Source organism: Styela clava, chromosome 3, assembly GCF_964204865.1.
Source record: "Styela clava chromosome 3, kaStyClav1.hap1.2, whole genome shotgun sequence".
Taxonomy (NCBI): domain Eukaryota; kingdom Metazoa; phylum Chordata; class Ascidiacea; order Stolidobranchia; family Styelidae; genus Styela; species Styela clava.
The window spans coordinates 10,571,215-10,588,164 of NC_135252.1; the positions used below are offsets into that span (position 1 = coordinate 10,571,215).

General features: G+C 33.2%; 1 protein-coding gene across 4 annotated transcripts in view; it reads right to left on the minus strand.

The window, feature by feature from the left end:
• The window catches only part of LOC120343561 (multidrug resistance-associated protein 1-like), a 31,570-nt gene extending 16,440 nt beyond the window's left edge, over positions 1 to 15,130 (minus strand). For all 4 annotated transcript variants that reach the window (XR_005569636.2, XM_039412774.2, XM_039412775.2 and 1 more), the window contains exons 1-21: positions 15,111 to 15,130; positions 14,278 to 14,575; positions 13,903 to 14,028; positions 13,308 to 13,448; positions 12,163 to 12,431; positions 11,419 to 11,547; positions 10,879 to 10,958; positions 10,286 to 10,412; positions 9,456 to 9,633; positions 8,463 to 8,583; positions 8,039 to 8,172; positions 6,761 to 6,862; positions 5,884 to 5,985; positions 5,347 to 5,493; positions 4,993 to 5,144; positions 4,294 to 4,420; positions 3,662 to 3,838; positions 3,300 to 3,368; positions 2,550 to 2,648; positions 1,556 to 1,639; positions 781 to 886 (exon numbers count right to left, since the gene is read on the minus strand). Coding sequence is in view for 3 of the 4 variants with exons in the window: in XM_039412774.2 (XP_039268708.2) it covers positions 781 to 886; positions 1,556 to 1,639; positions 2,550 to 2,648; positions 3,300 to 3,368; positions 3,662 to 3,838; positions 4,294 to 4,420; positions 4,993 to 5,144; positions 5,347 to 5,493; positions 5,884 to 5,985; positions 6,761 to 6,862; positions 8,039 to 8,172; positions 8,463 to 8,583; positions 9,456 to 9,633; positions 10,286 to 10,412; positions 10,879 to 10,958; positions 11,419 to 11,547; positions 12,163 to 12,431; positions 13,308 to 13,448; positions 13,903 to 14,028; positions 14,278 to 14,490 (2,683 nt within the window). In the remaining variant the exon portion in view is untranslated. The remainder of the gene's footprint in view (positions 1 to 780; positions 887 to 1,555; positions 1,640 to 2,549; positions 2,649 to 3,299; positions 3,369 to 3,661; positions 3,839 to 4,293; positions 4,421 to 4,992; positions 5,145 to 5,346; positions 5,494 to 5,883; positions 5,986 to 6,760; positions 6,863 to 8,038; positions 8,173 to 8,462; positions 8,584 to 9,455; positions 9,634 to 10,285; positions 10,413 to 10,878; positions 10,959 to 11,418; positions 11,548 to 12,162; positions 12,432 to 13,307; positions 13,449 to 13,902; positions 14,029 to 14,277; positions 14,576 to 15,110) is intronic.
• Between the last annotated feature and the right edge of the window lie 1,820 nt (positions 15,131 to 16,950).

Here is a 16,950-nt window from a genome sequence, read left to right on the forward strand (position 1 = left end):
ATATCAAATATTAAATAAAAATATGAACAAACGTCTGGTTTGGTAACAAAATAAAGAAACATATCGTAAGACAAAAGACTTGATAACAATAAGAATAGAATAAGATGTTCATATATTTTTCCTGATCAGTCCAGTCCATGTCAGGTATGGTAATAGTTAATTAGTCACTCGTTACTCGCTACATAACAAATGAGAAAATTAAAAAGAATTTTCGTTAATAAGTTTATGAGAGTCTCCATAACTGTATTAGTGCTATAGGGAAAAAATACAGTAGAAACTCTACTTAATTAAGAAAGTCGTTTCGAGAGCAGAAAAGTATAAATGCATTTTACTCTAGAAATGCCCTAATTCGGCCTAAGTCCCTCCATAAAACTCTGACATAAACACTAAACCACAAACGAAAAAAACACTTTTCCGTTCACTGAATTTCGCTAGCAAATGAAACTGAGTGAGATGCATTGTACGTACCCGCAGGGAAACAATAGGGCCAATTGAATGGCTGGAAGTTGCTGAGCCAATGGCAGCTCAGGCGTCCACTTTGGAACAGAGCTGCCCATCCGCTCAAACAGCCAACAGCGCGTCTTTTAAATTTTCAGTTTTTCGGCCTTTCGTATTTAGAAACAACTTTCGTTATTCGAAGCAATTTTCTCCGGAAAGATGTTTCGCAACTTGAAAATTTTGTATTCGGGGTCTTTCGTTAGTGGAGGTTTTACTGTATTCTTTCTTATTCAGCATCAAACAGGTTTCTCCATATATAACAGACTGAACATAATAAAATACCTGTTGGATCACCCTCATCCATTTCCTCATCATCGGTATTCGCATAATTCCTTAAGAATTCAGCAAATGCACCATCTCTTTCTTGAAGTTCATAATAACTTCCAACCTAATAGTGCAATAATATAAGTACTTGATTATTTCATATTTGTTAAAGAAATAGTGAACAGCTAAACTACAATTATGTGTTATATTCTTGAAACATGTAAGAAGTGATTTTGTTCCATCTTCCATAGAAATTATGCTCAAACTGATATATATACCAGAAGAAGGATTAACATTTGTATTTTGTAAGTAGTATATTGGTCAGGAGAGGACATAAGAAAAACTTGTTTTGTGTAAGTGATAATTAAAATCGTTTGTTTTTATACGATAAAAGCAACAAAATAGCAGCATCTCAATGTATATAATAGTCTACGAATGTTAGCGAGCTATAAATTATCGACTTTATGTTATTTAACTACCTTTGTGATTGTGACATCATAGGTACAGACTCGGCAATACAAGCAAAAGTCCAAAAAGAATAGGCAGTCGGTCACATGACCGACATATCATGTGTGCATGTTGCACATAGTTAGTGAGTTAATGATACTTAAGTTTAGCAGAATACAAACTAGCGACAATGTACAATTCAATGACTAAATATGAATCAAATAATTAGCTAGATGATTCAAAGTAAACCCCAAGTCCCAACCCATTTCTATATAGTGCGTAACTGTGCCTTCACATTTGAATTTGAACATGGTAGTCCGAATTTTAAAATACAAGTAAATCATACCTCTGAAATTCTGCCATCCTTCAGAACAATGATGTTATCAACTAGTGGTAAGAATGCAATTCCATGTGTGACCAAAACTCTAGTCTGTCATAGAACAGAAGGAAAATTTTATTTTGAAGGAGTGAAACACACCAATAACACGACACAAGTAAATTTCTAAAAAAAATTACAAACTTCAATTTCAAAACAGTCGTGATTTCTATGAGAATTTTTCACTTCTTTTACTTTGAACAAGGATCTGTACAAGCAACCACTAATAGGTAGGGCTGGGCAGTTTCGAATACCTTGTGATTTCAGAATCGAATCGAATAATTTTTTTCGAATCGAATCTCGAATACTTGAAAATATATAACTGTAAGCGACTTTATTATAGTAATTGGTCCTCTCAACAAATGAATTACTGAAGACATAGAATAAATCACCCAGCTAGATTACTGAGCGTTCACACAGAATAACAAACACGTTTTATCAATAACTCACTACAGAAAATAGTCATATGTTAGAACTTCGTTGAAAAAATATGACTCCAATGAGAAAAAAATTGGGGAATTCACCTCGACCATTAGCGGAAAGATAAAAACAAGATGGCGGCGATTCGAAATTTAGTTCTGAACCGATTCGAATAATTTACTATTCGATTCGAATATTCGATTCGAAATGCCCAGCCCTACTAATAGGTAGAAGTCGTTAGTTTTGAAAGACTTAAATCTTCATGATTTAGCATGGCCTACCCACTCACTACACCCTGAGTCAAGTCTGGAACGTAGGGCTTGACCACAATACATTTGCCAACATCTGACATTCTAACCACAAGGCCACTGTGGTTATGGTTAATTTTGAAACATTAACAATCAACTCTATATGTTTATCTCATTAGAGTTATTTTTAAAATTTAACATTTCTCATGTAAAGTAAACAAATAAGATACAAAGCGGTTTATGGTAAATAACTATATACGTAATGTAAAAATAATCCACAATTGATGAAAATTTACCTTCTTCCTGAGGCAACCTCTCGGGCCGATGACATTCTCAAAAATATTTTTGCCGACATGAGCATCAACTGCACTGAGTGGATCGTCAAACAAGTAAATCTGATAAATAAACAAATATATAACTCATTAAAAATATTATCTACAAAAATAGACATGTTTTTCTGAAGCCAGTGTAACACTTTAACACATACAAGTTTCAAATTATTGATTTTATTTGGAAATACGTTGTATCATTTATTCTGATTATAAGCATTTTCAGTTTAAAGAACAACAAAATAAATTACAATACACGATTTGAGTTTTTGAATAATCAATTTGCTCACTAAACTTTATATAAATATTTTATTCAATAAGGCAAAAATATTAAATGTTAAACATAAGAAAATTAAAATTTCATGTTGTCATGAATTAACCCATGTATAATCAAATTGGAGTTGAACATGATGAAAAAAGATTTGGAAGTGTACTATACTAAAAAAGATCAGAAACACACGCAATACCTTCAGCTGAAAAAACAGAGCTTCATGAAGCCTCGGTCAGATTTTATTTTGTGATAATTTATTATTGAATACGGACATTTAGTTAAAATGCAGAATTTAGCGCGTTTATCTGGTCTTATATAAATGAAATGGAAATATACATCTTTATGACTACAGTCAAGTCAGAAATACATTACGAATCTTCACCTTAATCTATAAACTATATCCTATTTATATTTATTGAAATTGTATTTTTCTATTATCACCATACCTGAGCGTCCTGGTAAACAGCCCTTGCTACTGATACTCTCTGCTTTTGTCCTCCTGATAAATTTATTCCCTTTAAATAGAAAAAAGAGAATGGTAATATCACTACATAGGTGAATTTAAAGCCATTCAATACTGCTACAAAACATCAAAATACCACAAAGTATTTATTTAACAGTATAAGGAGTTCAAAAAATCTGAATATACATTTCTTCATTGAAATAGCACAAATAATACACATTTAAAATAATGAGCATTGACTGACAATAAATGGAAGACAAACCCCAGTTTTGAAAATAAAAAATATCAAATTCGAAAAATAGTTATCATAATCGTACAGACACAACACTAGAACAAAAAGTATACCTTTTCTCCGATCTCTGTCATGTCTCCTCCTGGTAATACATCAAAATCACTTTTCAATTCGCAATTCTCTATCACATCCTGATAGTCACAAACATTGAGTGGTCGACCGAACAATATATTATCTCGAACAGTTGCATTTTGTATCCAAGCTTGTTGTGCAACATATGCAATGGTGCCCTATATATAAATGGATTATATCAAACATGAAAAATAGTCAGTTTAGTAAACAATTGGTAGGAATTGTTTCAAAACATTACATGAAATTGTATGCATAGCAAAAGTATAAAACCTACAACTAACTGACAAATATATGACCAACTACGAAAAATAAAATGCTGACACATGCAAGACTAGAAATTTACCAATACAAAATTAATTGTATTTGTCAGTATTAGTCCAGTATCATCATAAATATTTCTACCGTAATCCTATCGAAACACGGCACAGAATTTTTCTATTTAACTCTGAGAGAAAAAAGAATAAGACAAATTAATCAGTTGGCCAGCCACAGTCGCTTGTCCAGTCACCAGTCCATGCCGGGTATGAGAACAGTGGGATTGATTGGAGCAAAATGGTACAGAATCCTAAACATCTAATATATAATTGTGACATCATAAATAGTGAATACATACACTTGTTTTGACGTAACCAGACGTTTTTTCTGTATCACCAAGTAATGCTGATATTAGTGATGATTTTCCAGACCCAACTTGACCCACAACTGCAACAAGTGATCCTTCTTTGATCTCACAATTTATACTAAAAACATAGGTAGAAATACGATGCATAATTATATTTTAACAAACAAAGTTCATAAAAAGAATCTGAATACACACAAGAAGCTCCAACATTTTAGAGCCTAAATCTTAGTTCCAATCGTCTCTTGAGTACATACAATCTCACCAAATTTCTTTAATTATTTGTGTTATCGACACATCCTTAGTTTGATTAATGCATTAGCTTTTATGAAATGAAATGTAAGCACATCATCCAATATTTTCCCAAAAAACTTTGCATATAAGCAAATATATATCGATATAGCACACAGCATAAATTGCAAAGAATTTACTATACCTCAGAAAGCTTTATAAAGTGAAATAATACATATGGAGACAACTTTTTTAGTATGAAATTGTTTCTTATTCATCAATTTTTGTAAACAAAATCAAAATTAACTATAAAAAGCGATTGGTTTTGGGTCGTCAGCATACAAAATTTTTTTTATGCAAGTTTTTGAAGCCAAATAAATGTAGAGACAACACTACTAGAGGAGTTGCCAGTTACCACTGAAACAATCTGACCACATAGGTTACTCCGCGTAGCAAACTTACTCCTCCAATACTGGTTCTTCTCCATGTTCCCAAGTAAATGTTCCATTTTCAATAATGATAGCTGGTCCATCAGAATTTTTCTTATCGACAGCATCCAAATCCAATTCCGCGTTGTTCATGAATTTGTTCAAACGATTCAGACTGACACTTGCCTGGGATTCAAAGGTAATTGCATTTGAGCATAAGGTCAGACATAATGAGATATTATGATTATCCTTAGCTACATCTACAAACATTTTTATAAAATTTTCTCTACTTGTGCATAAATACGATAGCGAAAAAGGGGTAACGATTGTTGAGTTAATTCAATCAATCACGACTCCCGATTTACGGAAATTTAGTAAATATACAGACCTGAACAAGTGCTGATATGACCATAGGTAACATAGAGATTGGAAATTTCATGATATTGAAGAGAGAAAGAGACACAAATGCTTTCTCAGCAGTCAAGACATTGCTTGGGTCAGATAAAACGTAAACAGCAAATGTTGTTAGTGAAACCTAGAAATAAGATAGATTAATTAGACACAGATGACAAGGGAAAAGGTTGATTATTTTGCTTTAACATAATTTCTTCGAATATGAAGCGCAGCATATTATTAGAGCTAGATGGCACATTGTGGAAGGTATTAATAGTAACAATTTAACGATCAAAAAATATTAGACATTAGCATTGTAAAAAAGGTCATGAAATAGTTAGGAAGTCCAATTATGATATTTTTACACATCGTTTTTATACACCTTTTGGCCTGAACTTGCTCTGAACAGGCAGCCAATGCTAAGTATTGAACTACTATAGCGTATAAGGAGCGTTATCTTTCCGGTTCGGCAGTCTAACTCTCTAACCACTAGGCTGCTAGTAGTGTTATGCAAAATAAAAAAAATACTCACCAAGAAAGGAGCACAGACCCAAGTGAATGATGAAGCAGCATTGAGATATGCAGCACTTCGTAACACTTTCAATTCATTGTTTCGAATATCCAGAATTTTTTTCTAAAAAAATGAAGGCATCAAATAAATGGAACCTGAACAGAGCTAAGATGCAATATAATATTCAAGTTCCATACAAAATAACATCATATTTTATATGCCGAATGAAAACGGTTGTAAATAGATTCAAACACTATATTCATATCGTATATATCTAGCAACAAAACCCATGAAATTCCAAGAGGAACTAACACACTGCTATTGCCTTGTCGTGAATTGTCGCAAACGCGAGTTAAGTTGGATACAATTAAATTAATAGGGCAAGACATTTTAAATGCTCGAATCGGCCATGGATTAAAAAATTTTTCCCAACACAAAACTAATTATCCGCTGAAAGAATGGACTGCTCGTTTAATGGGTTGCAAAATCAGGGAAACTGTTTTAAAAAACGCTGCACCATGATTTTGGATTCTGATTTTGAACCTCCTCCCTTTCGAAATCCTGGCTGCATCGGATTAAAAAATTTGCTCAACAGAAAAAAAATTATCCACTGAAAGAGTGAGTTGCTCGTTTAATGAGTTGCGAAATCAGGGAGACTGTTTCAAAAAATGCTGCACCATGATTCGGGATTCTGATTTGAACCTCCTCTCTTTCAAAATCCTGGCTACACCCCCATTGGCTTGGGGTTTGAACCCCAAATTTTACCCTGTAATGAGTCTAATGACACCATAGTTTGAGTTAACGCTTTACCCACAAGGCCACCATGCCCAAATTTTATTTTTGCTGATTTTATCAATACATTCGAATAATGCTATTTACTGGGAGGTTATGAGTTTACCTGGAAAGATGTTTCCCATGCATATAACTTTAACACTTTGATTCCATTCAATATTTCATTCATTAATTTGATTCTTTCATCTTTGTATTTCATTTGTTTCACCTGAAATGATATAAATATACAATAATACACGACCATCCGATTTAAGGGAAAAAAAAATTTTTATTCACTCAAATGTCTAAAAAATACCAAAGTATGTGATCGAGAATTACAGGATTATAATTTTAAAAAGTCAAGTTTGTGAAAGGTAACAGTGAAATAGATACAGCTATGTACTCGATCATATTTATTTTTTTCGTGATCATAAATTTCAATGTTGCTCAGTTCTAGTTTGGCCTCCGTCCAGGTCAAGAGTTTCCCAATTGGAAGCAATTTTGTTGTTTATAGAAAGAAAATATTACTTTGTATTTGGTGTAGTTTCACTGATATGCAGTTATTTGGTATTATTGTAATTGTAATATATATCTATAAACACATTATTGTATTTATCAACTGTTCAAAATGCACAAAGGCCAGGTTGCGACTTGTGCGTATCGCCAGCTAATGACCCATTAAAGATGGTTTTCATGAAGAGAGAGAGAGGAAGGAAGAGTTCCAAAATAGGCAAAGAGATGTAATTATAAAAAATAGGGTTAGGATCTATTGATTTATGTAATAAAAGGAAGACAGGTCGAGTCGTGTCCTTGACCTCTGATAGTTAATTTATGACATCTCTAAAATAATAATAACAGGTAATTTCTGTTAATATGGAATATGTTATTTTGTCAATTTATAATATGACTAAACAAAAAATATGAAAATCTTTGGTTAGAAAAATACGTTATAGACAAACATGACTGGCATTTTCAAAATGCAGTAAAACAATCTAATACAGGAAATAGTCGAATAACCAATTGATACAGAAACCTGTAATTTGGTTCAAACGTATTATATATCTACAACTGATCAATCAGTTGAAACATATTCACGAATATTTAACTTTGAAGAAATCAATAAATACAAAAGTTTTTTTGATCCTCCATGATTATTGAAATTTGTGATTTGAGCTGTAAGAATTTGTTATTAAATATTACATATCACACACTCATGAAATCTATTACACATCATCTCCTTACAAAATTATTAACTCCACAAAAATGCATTTAATAATTGCTAATTATTTGAGATATACGTCGGGCAGTACAAGTAATGAATTTGTTCATGAATCTTATCATACATACTTTTCAAATACATAAAGGTATAATACCATTTGCATAAATGTTATCTAGCACATTTTACCTGCAGAGCACGGGCTTTATTGGCAATGACGGCATTGACTGGTATAAGCAATATCATCACAGCAAGCCCAGCTAACACGGATGGTCCCAAAATGTTCCATAGAAAATAAAGTGCAAATATAATCTGGAAGGGACCTGTTGAACAGAAAATGAACATTTTTAGTAAAAAAAGCAAGAAATTTCTGAGAAAAAGCATAAATCTACAAAGCTATATTATATATAGGCTACTTCACCTATGTCCTCGGGCAAAAAAGTGTCAATATTCTTAAAATACCGATATATAGAGGTAAAATCTGAATTTCAATATAACAACAAAAGAGTAGTGTTGAAACATGAATACAAAACTCTTTCAAAAAAATCCATCTAATTTTTTATCTTGCTTAGAGAAATTTTATATCTCAAAAAAGAATTCTTATTATACCAACCTGACCAAACAATATTAAGGTAGGTCATCAAATCCATAAATCTTTGAGCATCAACAGACATAAGATTTACAACTTCACCGACTGTACTTGACTTCCTTGCAGCATTTGACAACAGAAGAGACTGGAATAAGAGAAAGACAATATATAATAAGAACAGTATATTTCCGAGCAATTAATAAAGCTTATTTCACAGCAGGAATAGGATATGGAAAATGTATGGAGATATTATGAACTAAAAATAAGGAAAGGTGGCAGGCAGGGATAGCTAATACAATGAATTTACATTTTTTCTATATAATATATCAGTCAATGCCAACTTTGAGAAGGCATGCAGTTATACAATATCATGACAAAATATTTTACAAAGCAGTTTTCCTGTTAGCAAAAACAATGACTTTTCAGATACTTTTCAGTTGCCCAAGGCAAATTGTACAGAAAATTATAATCTAAGGTCAATTTAAATTCACCCAGAAAAAACAAACAGTCAGCAAATTTGATAAGTGTATATGATCGATTTATACCAATATTCCGAACAATCCAAGCAAGATATTTTAAAAAACTTCAGTCTGACAAGGCAAACTTCAAATTTCCATGCTCAAGTTCAACATACTTTTAAGAATATAGTAACAAAATTTGTCGCAATGGATAAAAATATCTAAATTGACCAGTGACTAATATCATTTGGAATTTAAACACTGCGAAGAGTGTTCCAAATAAATGTATAAAGTGAATAAAACCAATAAAATATACGATGTCAACTGGCATAACTAATCAAAACAAGATCAACAAATAGAAAACTGATCATAAAATATCATCAAAAAAAATGTTTTGACTTGGAATATGGCCACATAGAATATTAAAAATTCATTTGAAGTATAATTATTCAACTTTGGTCATCTCAGAATCAGTCAGTTGTTGATATAAGTATTATTAACATACCCCCCCCCCCCCCCTGAAAGCAAATTTAAATAGCAGAAAATGACTGGAAGTTACCTTTCTATATATCGAAGATACAATAGCTGATCTGAGTCTCATCCCAGCAACAAAACAAATGTGGAAATACTGATGAAGAAATAAACTTTGAATGAATGCTGTGATAAAAAAGCCAACAGCAAGAATATATCCCTGCCATAATGGAGCACTTGGATCAATGGTAAAGTTGATCAACATTCTGAAAATAGAATTGAACAAAAAGATTGCAGTCTTAGCAATAATGAAAAATTTCATGAAAAATTTAGTTATTACTTCTAAGTTAGGTTCGAATGGAAGTATATTGGAGTTTAGTATAAACAGACAACCTTTTTTGAGGAAATATGGGTTCACTAATTAAATTCCTATGACATTTTCAATAACAAAACATCTTTTATGTATATAGCAAATAGTTTGACTTTTATCACAAAAACATGTTAGAATTTTCGCTAAATTTCGGGCGTCACGAATCTATGACCGTTTTCAATAATATACCAATACATATAAGAATCACAATTTTGTATATTGCAAACTCTAAGTCAGTATGCTTATGAAAGCCTTCTTAGTAAATGTGTTTCTTCATTCTAAGTGAAATGATAAAATACTGCTGTTTACCTGTGTTCTGAAAAAAGAGCTGATAAGCAATTTTAACAATTTCATTTCGAATTGTGTAATGCTCTGTGTAATGCAGGCTCTACGAATCGAAGTTTGATTACATAATTATTACACAATCACTAATTTGTATCAGAACCAGTTGAACAAATTCCAAAATTGCTAAGATTTGCTATTTAAATGTATTATGTAGTACCATTCAAAAATCTCACAGCGGGTTGAAATTTTTAATTCTCACTTACTTGAGTAGTTGTGGATTTACAAAAGTTAAACAGTCCTGGACCAATTTAAAGCAAGATCCCAGCAGAAAAAACGGCCCAAATGTTTTACACATTGTCCAGGTAAGAGATGGTGATTTGGATTTTTCATCTATAAACAAAAACATATAAAGTTGAAATTATTGAGTGGTGGAGTTTGTAGCCTATTGAATAAAAACTACATTTCAATTAGTTCATACAATTAAACTATTATGGACAAAAGGATAATGTTCGTTCCTACCATGAGCAGAGGGAAGAACAGTAGTACCAACATTTGAAATTAAGATAACTAGATTCCTGGGATAGTGCGTAGTTCATAACAGGGATGGATATATAGTCCCAATCATCATTGGAACGGTTTCAATCATAAAGGGTTATTGGCGTGTTAAATTTACAGCTAACCATGATATAAAAAGGTACTATTGTTAAATACTAATATCTAACTACTAAAAAAGGCAAGGGCTGAGCTGAGATTTAGAAGGTAATAATAATGATCAAACATTGATTATACATTATCACTAGTTAATAATATTAGACTGCATCAAACAGTAAATACTCAGGAGTGCTTGTGAACCCACCATTAGATGGTTGTCTAACAAGAGCTTCATCTTCCATCTTGTTATGAACAACAACATCACTCTTCGTTCTTTGTTTCTCCCTGAATATATAAAAATTTAATTTCAGAAAAGGAGAAGCTAGAGTTAGAATTTGAGACTATGCTAAGCCTTCCTTATTTTATATTAATGCTGTGAACTCCACGAGGTGGCTAAATCATAAGACAAACCCTTGCCTGTAGCATGGGTACCAGTTAATGTAGGATATCGTTCGAGTTACTATCAATACAGTTTGGTAACAGAAACTAAGATGACCCTAGAAGCCATGGGGAAGATAGTAATTAATTTCATTTACTTGTTCTAATATAGACGAGGTGATAAGTTGTGTGGCGAAGAGTATGTTAATCAAGCTACCATACAACCAGTTAATTAATATTAAAAACACCGACACTTTGACACATAATCTCATTTTGAAACAAAAATTCCTCAATTTTCTATTGTCAAACGGCAAATCATTTTGTATTATCAGCTAACTAGGCAATACAGCAGAAACAAGGATCAAACCTGAATTTTTGTGAATCTTCCTTCCAATTCTTCAAGAAGGATCTAGCAACATATCCTGCCTCGTCTTCTTTCGTCAATTTCCAAAGATCGGTTGTTTCAAGGGGTCGCTTGTAACCAAGCACCACCATACTAAAACAGTAAACTTACTTTTAATAAGGGAGAAGGTGATAAGATTACATAATTGCAAGTTAGAGAAAATATTGCCACAAACTAACTAAGCAATACTTGAGGAATACAAAACCATAGCTTGAATAAGACCCAAAAAGCTCCTATTACAGCTATTCAGAAAACAATCAAAAGCATATCCATACATTACTGCGCATCATTCAACATATGGAGACCATAACACCTAATACATTCATAAAAATTTTGACCACTTAAATTAGCAAGCATTCAAATGAAAAAATCTATATTTTCACTTCTAAAAAACTAGGAGAAAACAAAGCATACTAGTATAACAATATTCAAAACATACCAAGTGATTCGAGAATTTTGCTGTACACTAACACAAATATATTTTTGTAACGTTACGTCTAAGGCCAGACTTCTTCAGACATAAACAATTAACTGGTTAAAGCAATATATTTATGTTTTATGAGCAGCAAGACTCTTGAATCAATCAGAAGAGTTATCCTCACTCTTGCTACATCATCTTTACGAAACATGCATATGGATCCACCAGCATAAAACAATAAGTAGAAACCCAACTGATAATTCAAACATTGTAATAATTTCATTACAGACCTCGTGAACCACCAAAAAGATATTCTTGACAGGAATGTTGCAGATAGTTCTGGTGATCTCATATGTGCTGATTCTTCCTTTTTCTCAAGAGTAGTTGTTGCTTTGGTAGGAGACACATTGTCCTCATCGGTTAAGTTTACCACTAAAACGTCTTCTTTGATAAAAGATGGCGGCAAATCATTGAACCATGACAGTACAAAGTTAGCAATCACAAATGCATATGATATGAAGAATGTGATGCACCTCAGAAGTTCCCCATCAGACAATGACTGGAATATGAGAAAAAAATGTGATGAATTACATTAAATAGCGGGCGCAGTGGCCTACTAGTTCAATCGTTAGATTGAACAGTGTTGAAATTGCAGGTTGCCACTCCATGTCAACCACCTTATTCACGGTGTAATAAATTGAGTAGATAATGCTGAACTGGAATAATTCCAATCCTTTTAAAATTTGGAACTTCTTACATATCGTTAGATATCAGTGGCTGCTTGTACTGGGTCTGGGCCTCGAATGCAAAGAAGTGAACATGTATAAAAAGAAATTCAAGATGAAGGGGAAAAGAGAAAAATAATGAGAATCCAATGAAAGTCCCAAGAAGTTGAAATTCACAACAGGTAAGATTTCCAAAATATCCAATTATGCAGTTTTGGTTGATTTTTCACAATGATCAACCCAAGTAAAAACTATGTGTCTCAACACATTTTTTTATTCATTCGTTAATGATATTAAGAATACGCATCAATATGTAATACTAGTACTTGAATAGTCAATTACAAATTAGAAGAAATTGATGGAGCTGACAGAAAACTTTATTTATAGCTGGTTTGAAATTGAATTATGCGTTGAAGTTTTAATACAGAATTATTTCAGAATCGCTGACAGAGCATTTCAAATCTTTTTTTGGGCATTGATTGAAGTTAGGGTTAGAGCAATACATGTTTGTATGGCAATGCAGCAGACAAAACGAGAGAGTACATGAGACTAAGAGTATAGATATTTCCTGATGTTATTGATTAGGACATAAGGCCCTTGTTTGATAGCAAATCTGAAACAAATATTAATCCAACAATTATTTTATTTCCAACAATTATTTTATTTCGTTTTGTTTATTATATCAAAATATATTAAAATTTCGAGTCTACCTCAGTTTCCATCAAAAGCTGTACTTTGGATTTAAAAGGAAAAATCCACATCAATATTGTGAGAAGCCAGTATACCAAAAGATAACCAGAATTTCTCATGCCTTTCAATCTCTCATAATTGATGAAGAAATATGCAAGTGCCTGAGTAACAAACAAATGTAATATTTTATTATAAAAAATTATTTACGAATACACATGTGTGTGCCAGAAGTTAATGCAAAATGGGAAAATATATCTATTCTATTCAATCAAATTTTGTGTCTAATATGGCGAAAAATGATATGACTTGAAGTTTATCCATTGTTGGGAAGCAGAGTCGCATCACAAGCCATCAGGGTCTCGTCTCGAGTCGAGTTCCAACCTGAATCAATCACTGAGTTGATGACGAGTCTTAAGTCATTTAATTTCACTTCGAGCCTTCAATAGATGGTAACTTGAGTACAACTCGAGTCGAGACAATGACCTAAGGCTTCTCAAAACCTAGTTAATCAACATTATATTTATATTCTAGCACCTCTTTACAAAAGTAAAATATGTTAAAAAAAAAACTAATGTAAAAGAGATTAACATAAAAAGGCTATGGGAAAGTGCATACCATTGATACCCCAATTAACAATGGGGAAACAAGATCTACAGCAGGTACTTCCATGTCCTGACCCCACTCCCACAGACCACGAAACAAGTCAATCCATGCAAGTAACCACAGTAGGATGGTCAAAACCTGCAAAAACAAACATCAATAAACAACTTAATATGAAACAAAACTTGATATACCGGTATAGAGGGTGTTCATAAAATTCCCTTACAAATTTAAATTTCATTAAGTCAGTTCCCAAAATATCTTAACTAGGTGTGTTTAATTTTAATCAGTGTTTATATAGGTTTCTTTTATTTTATTCAATACTCTTGTAGGGGTAAACAAACTTCATAGAACACATTCGGAATTTAAAAACTATAAACATATACTTACAGATTTAGCTTTGAACAGTTTCGAAACAGGAATATTGTTGCTCTCAGTTCCATGTAGATAAAGGAAATATGGAATTCCCAATAACCACAAGTAATAGGAAGGTATCAGGTCAAAGATTAATTCAGTAAAACAGTTGCTAAATCGAGGGTCCGTCGAGTTTAAGGTCTCCTCTGAGTCAAAAAAGACCTCTCCACAGAAATCATCGATAGTCATGACTTATTCACAATCAAATAGTGATCACATTCATTAACTGTATATTGTTTTGTGTCCGCATTCGGTTATGAGGTGGGGTATCTAGCTGAATACGAGAATTGTAAAAATTATAAGTTATTAGATTGAATGTGGTTGCAAAAAAGAACAACTTTTCATATTAGGCTTGAAAGCAACCCTATTGCTGTATTGCACAGTCTGACTGTTACAGTGAACATCACACCTGAAATGTGATTTCTGATGCAGCGAGGCAAGAAATTCAGAGCAATTAAATTTCAAGGAAAAAATAGTCAGCTAAATCAATCTAAAGGCTGCACATTCTGACAACAATTCGTTAGTTATTGCAGTATTGTGCCATGCTTAATGCTTGTCTCTGTAATAAATCAAATCAATTGTCTCTTGCGAAAGCAATCACATGCTCAAAAGTAATTTTTTTTGCTAAAAATTCTTGAATGCTACAGTAAATTTTTTTGTCCATCAGTAAATAGCTTTTTTTTTTCTGAAGAATTCAATGTCAGATTGCGCTTCATTTTACTACAGTTATTGCGCAGTGCCACTTTGAGCCGATATCTGGATATGGAGGCCCATACTGTTTAGTAAAAAAGAATATTCATGATCAATACCTTCTAATATCATTTCAATAATTTTATTCTCAAACTTCCTCAATTCGGTAATTTTAGTCCAAAATATGCAATATCGTGCACTGAAACCTTCAAGTTACTTCTGTCCTTGCAGATGTATTATTTGTTTTGTTTTTCAGGTTGTTTCATAATAAGATGATGGTGAAAATAGGCCCTAGGTGAATAAAAAATTTCAAACCGACCCTATCCCTATGTCCTGATGTCTGTAGGCGTAGGGTATGTACGGTACTTCATTTCCTTGAGAGAATGCTGACATATGTATGAATACAACAGTGAATGCTGCAATAACTATAAAATTCCGCTCCTGCTCAGCTTTCTGACAAAATAACCTAAAACTAGCCCTCTGAGATGTCCAATCCACAATATCTATCGAACAGTAGCCAAAAACTAGAAGAAAAAGACTGAAAGGCAGGAAAGGTCAGGCCGAAACGCGGGATGATTCCTTCGATAATGACTAAGCAAATATTCTTCTAGGAGAGACTGATTATATAAGTTTTCTCCCTAATCTATTACACAGCAAATATTTTCCATGTTTGGACCAGGCTTGTATTATATATGCGCTTTGGTTTGGACTGAACTTTTACATTTATGGTTTGACCTCGACAACAGCACTATCTTATTTTTGTTTACATGACACGGCATAAAATTCACCTAATGTCATAACCGGGAAAATTCTAGACGTCGGCATATACCATAGAGTACCGGTAGCGTTCTGACTCACAATGAAGATATACATATAGTCCAGTGGTGGGATTCAAATTTTTCGTCAGCCGGTTCCATCATACAAATGTCATATTTTCAGGCGGTTCTGTTACAAAAAGTAATGTAATGCCAACCGCGGTTCGCTGATCTCATATAATTCCGTGAGACGGCTCTATATAGATCCGGTGCGAACCGGCTGAATCCCACTACCGGTACTGATATAGTCTATATATTGTCCGAGCTGACAAAATGCAACACGATCACTGCACAGGCGAATTTGGAAATATATTCAAACTTAAAAGATACTCGATGACTTCAATAAATGTGAATCACTTGAGTGGTAGATACGATAGGTAGGATTTAGATATCTATCCCGGCGGAAGGAAAACCGATAAGACGGCTTAATCATATCATATGGTGAACAGCGACCTCTCGCCCGGTCACCACTCCCTGTCGGGCAGGCTGCAAAATTTTTACTGAAGTGAATATACCAATTCTTGTATCGAAAAATATCTGTCTAATATATATTCCACACCCGTCATGACATGGACTGATAACGGGTCAAAGGGCCGGTATGCTTTATGATTCAGTCGTGTTAAAATTTCTCAGCAGTGAATATACGCATTCTTATCTCGCCGATCATGTTTAAACTTGCTCTGTTCTATTTTTACTTATCGATTTTAATCGGTAAGTAAGTTGATAGGTATTTGTCTGTCTGTCTGTCTATTAGATGCACGCGATATCTCACGAAAGCAAGATTGAATCTGCTCCAGATTTAGCATGTGCATTCATCATATGTCGGACCAGAAGCCTATTGATTTTGGATGAATTATGTCGTATATTCAGCAAGTTATTAATTAACTAGTGATGGGACATAAAGTGTCACTATGGAGTAAGAGCGCTTTTTATGGGGATCCCCTAACTTTCGATCGATAAGTCTTCGGTCTCTCACCGATATTCTCGTTTATATGTTTATGTTGAACACCTCAACCCAAGAAAAAAGTGTGTTTCCACAAACACACTCGACTTCCTTGTTTACCTCGTGACATTGGCCCATCAGCAAGATGCAAAAAGTGACGTAACAATTCCCTCTTTTCGCATCCGCTCAGACACCTTTTTC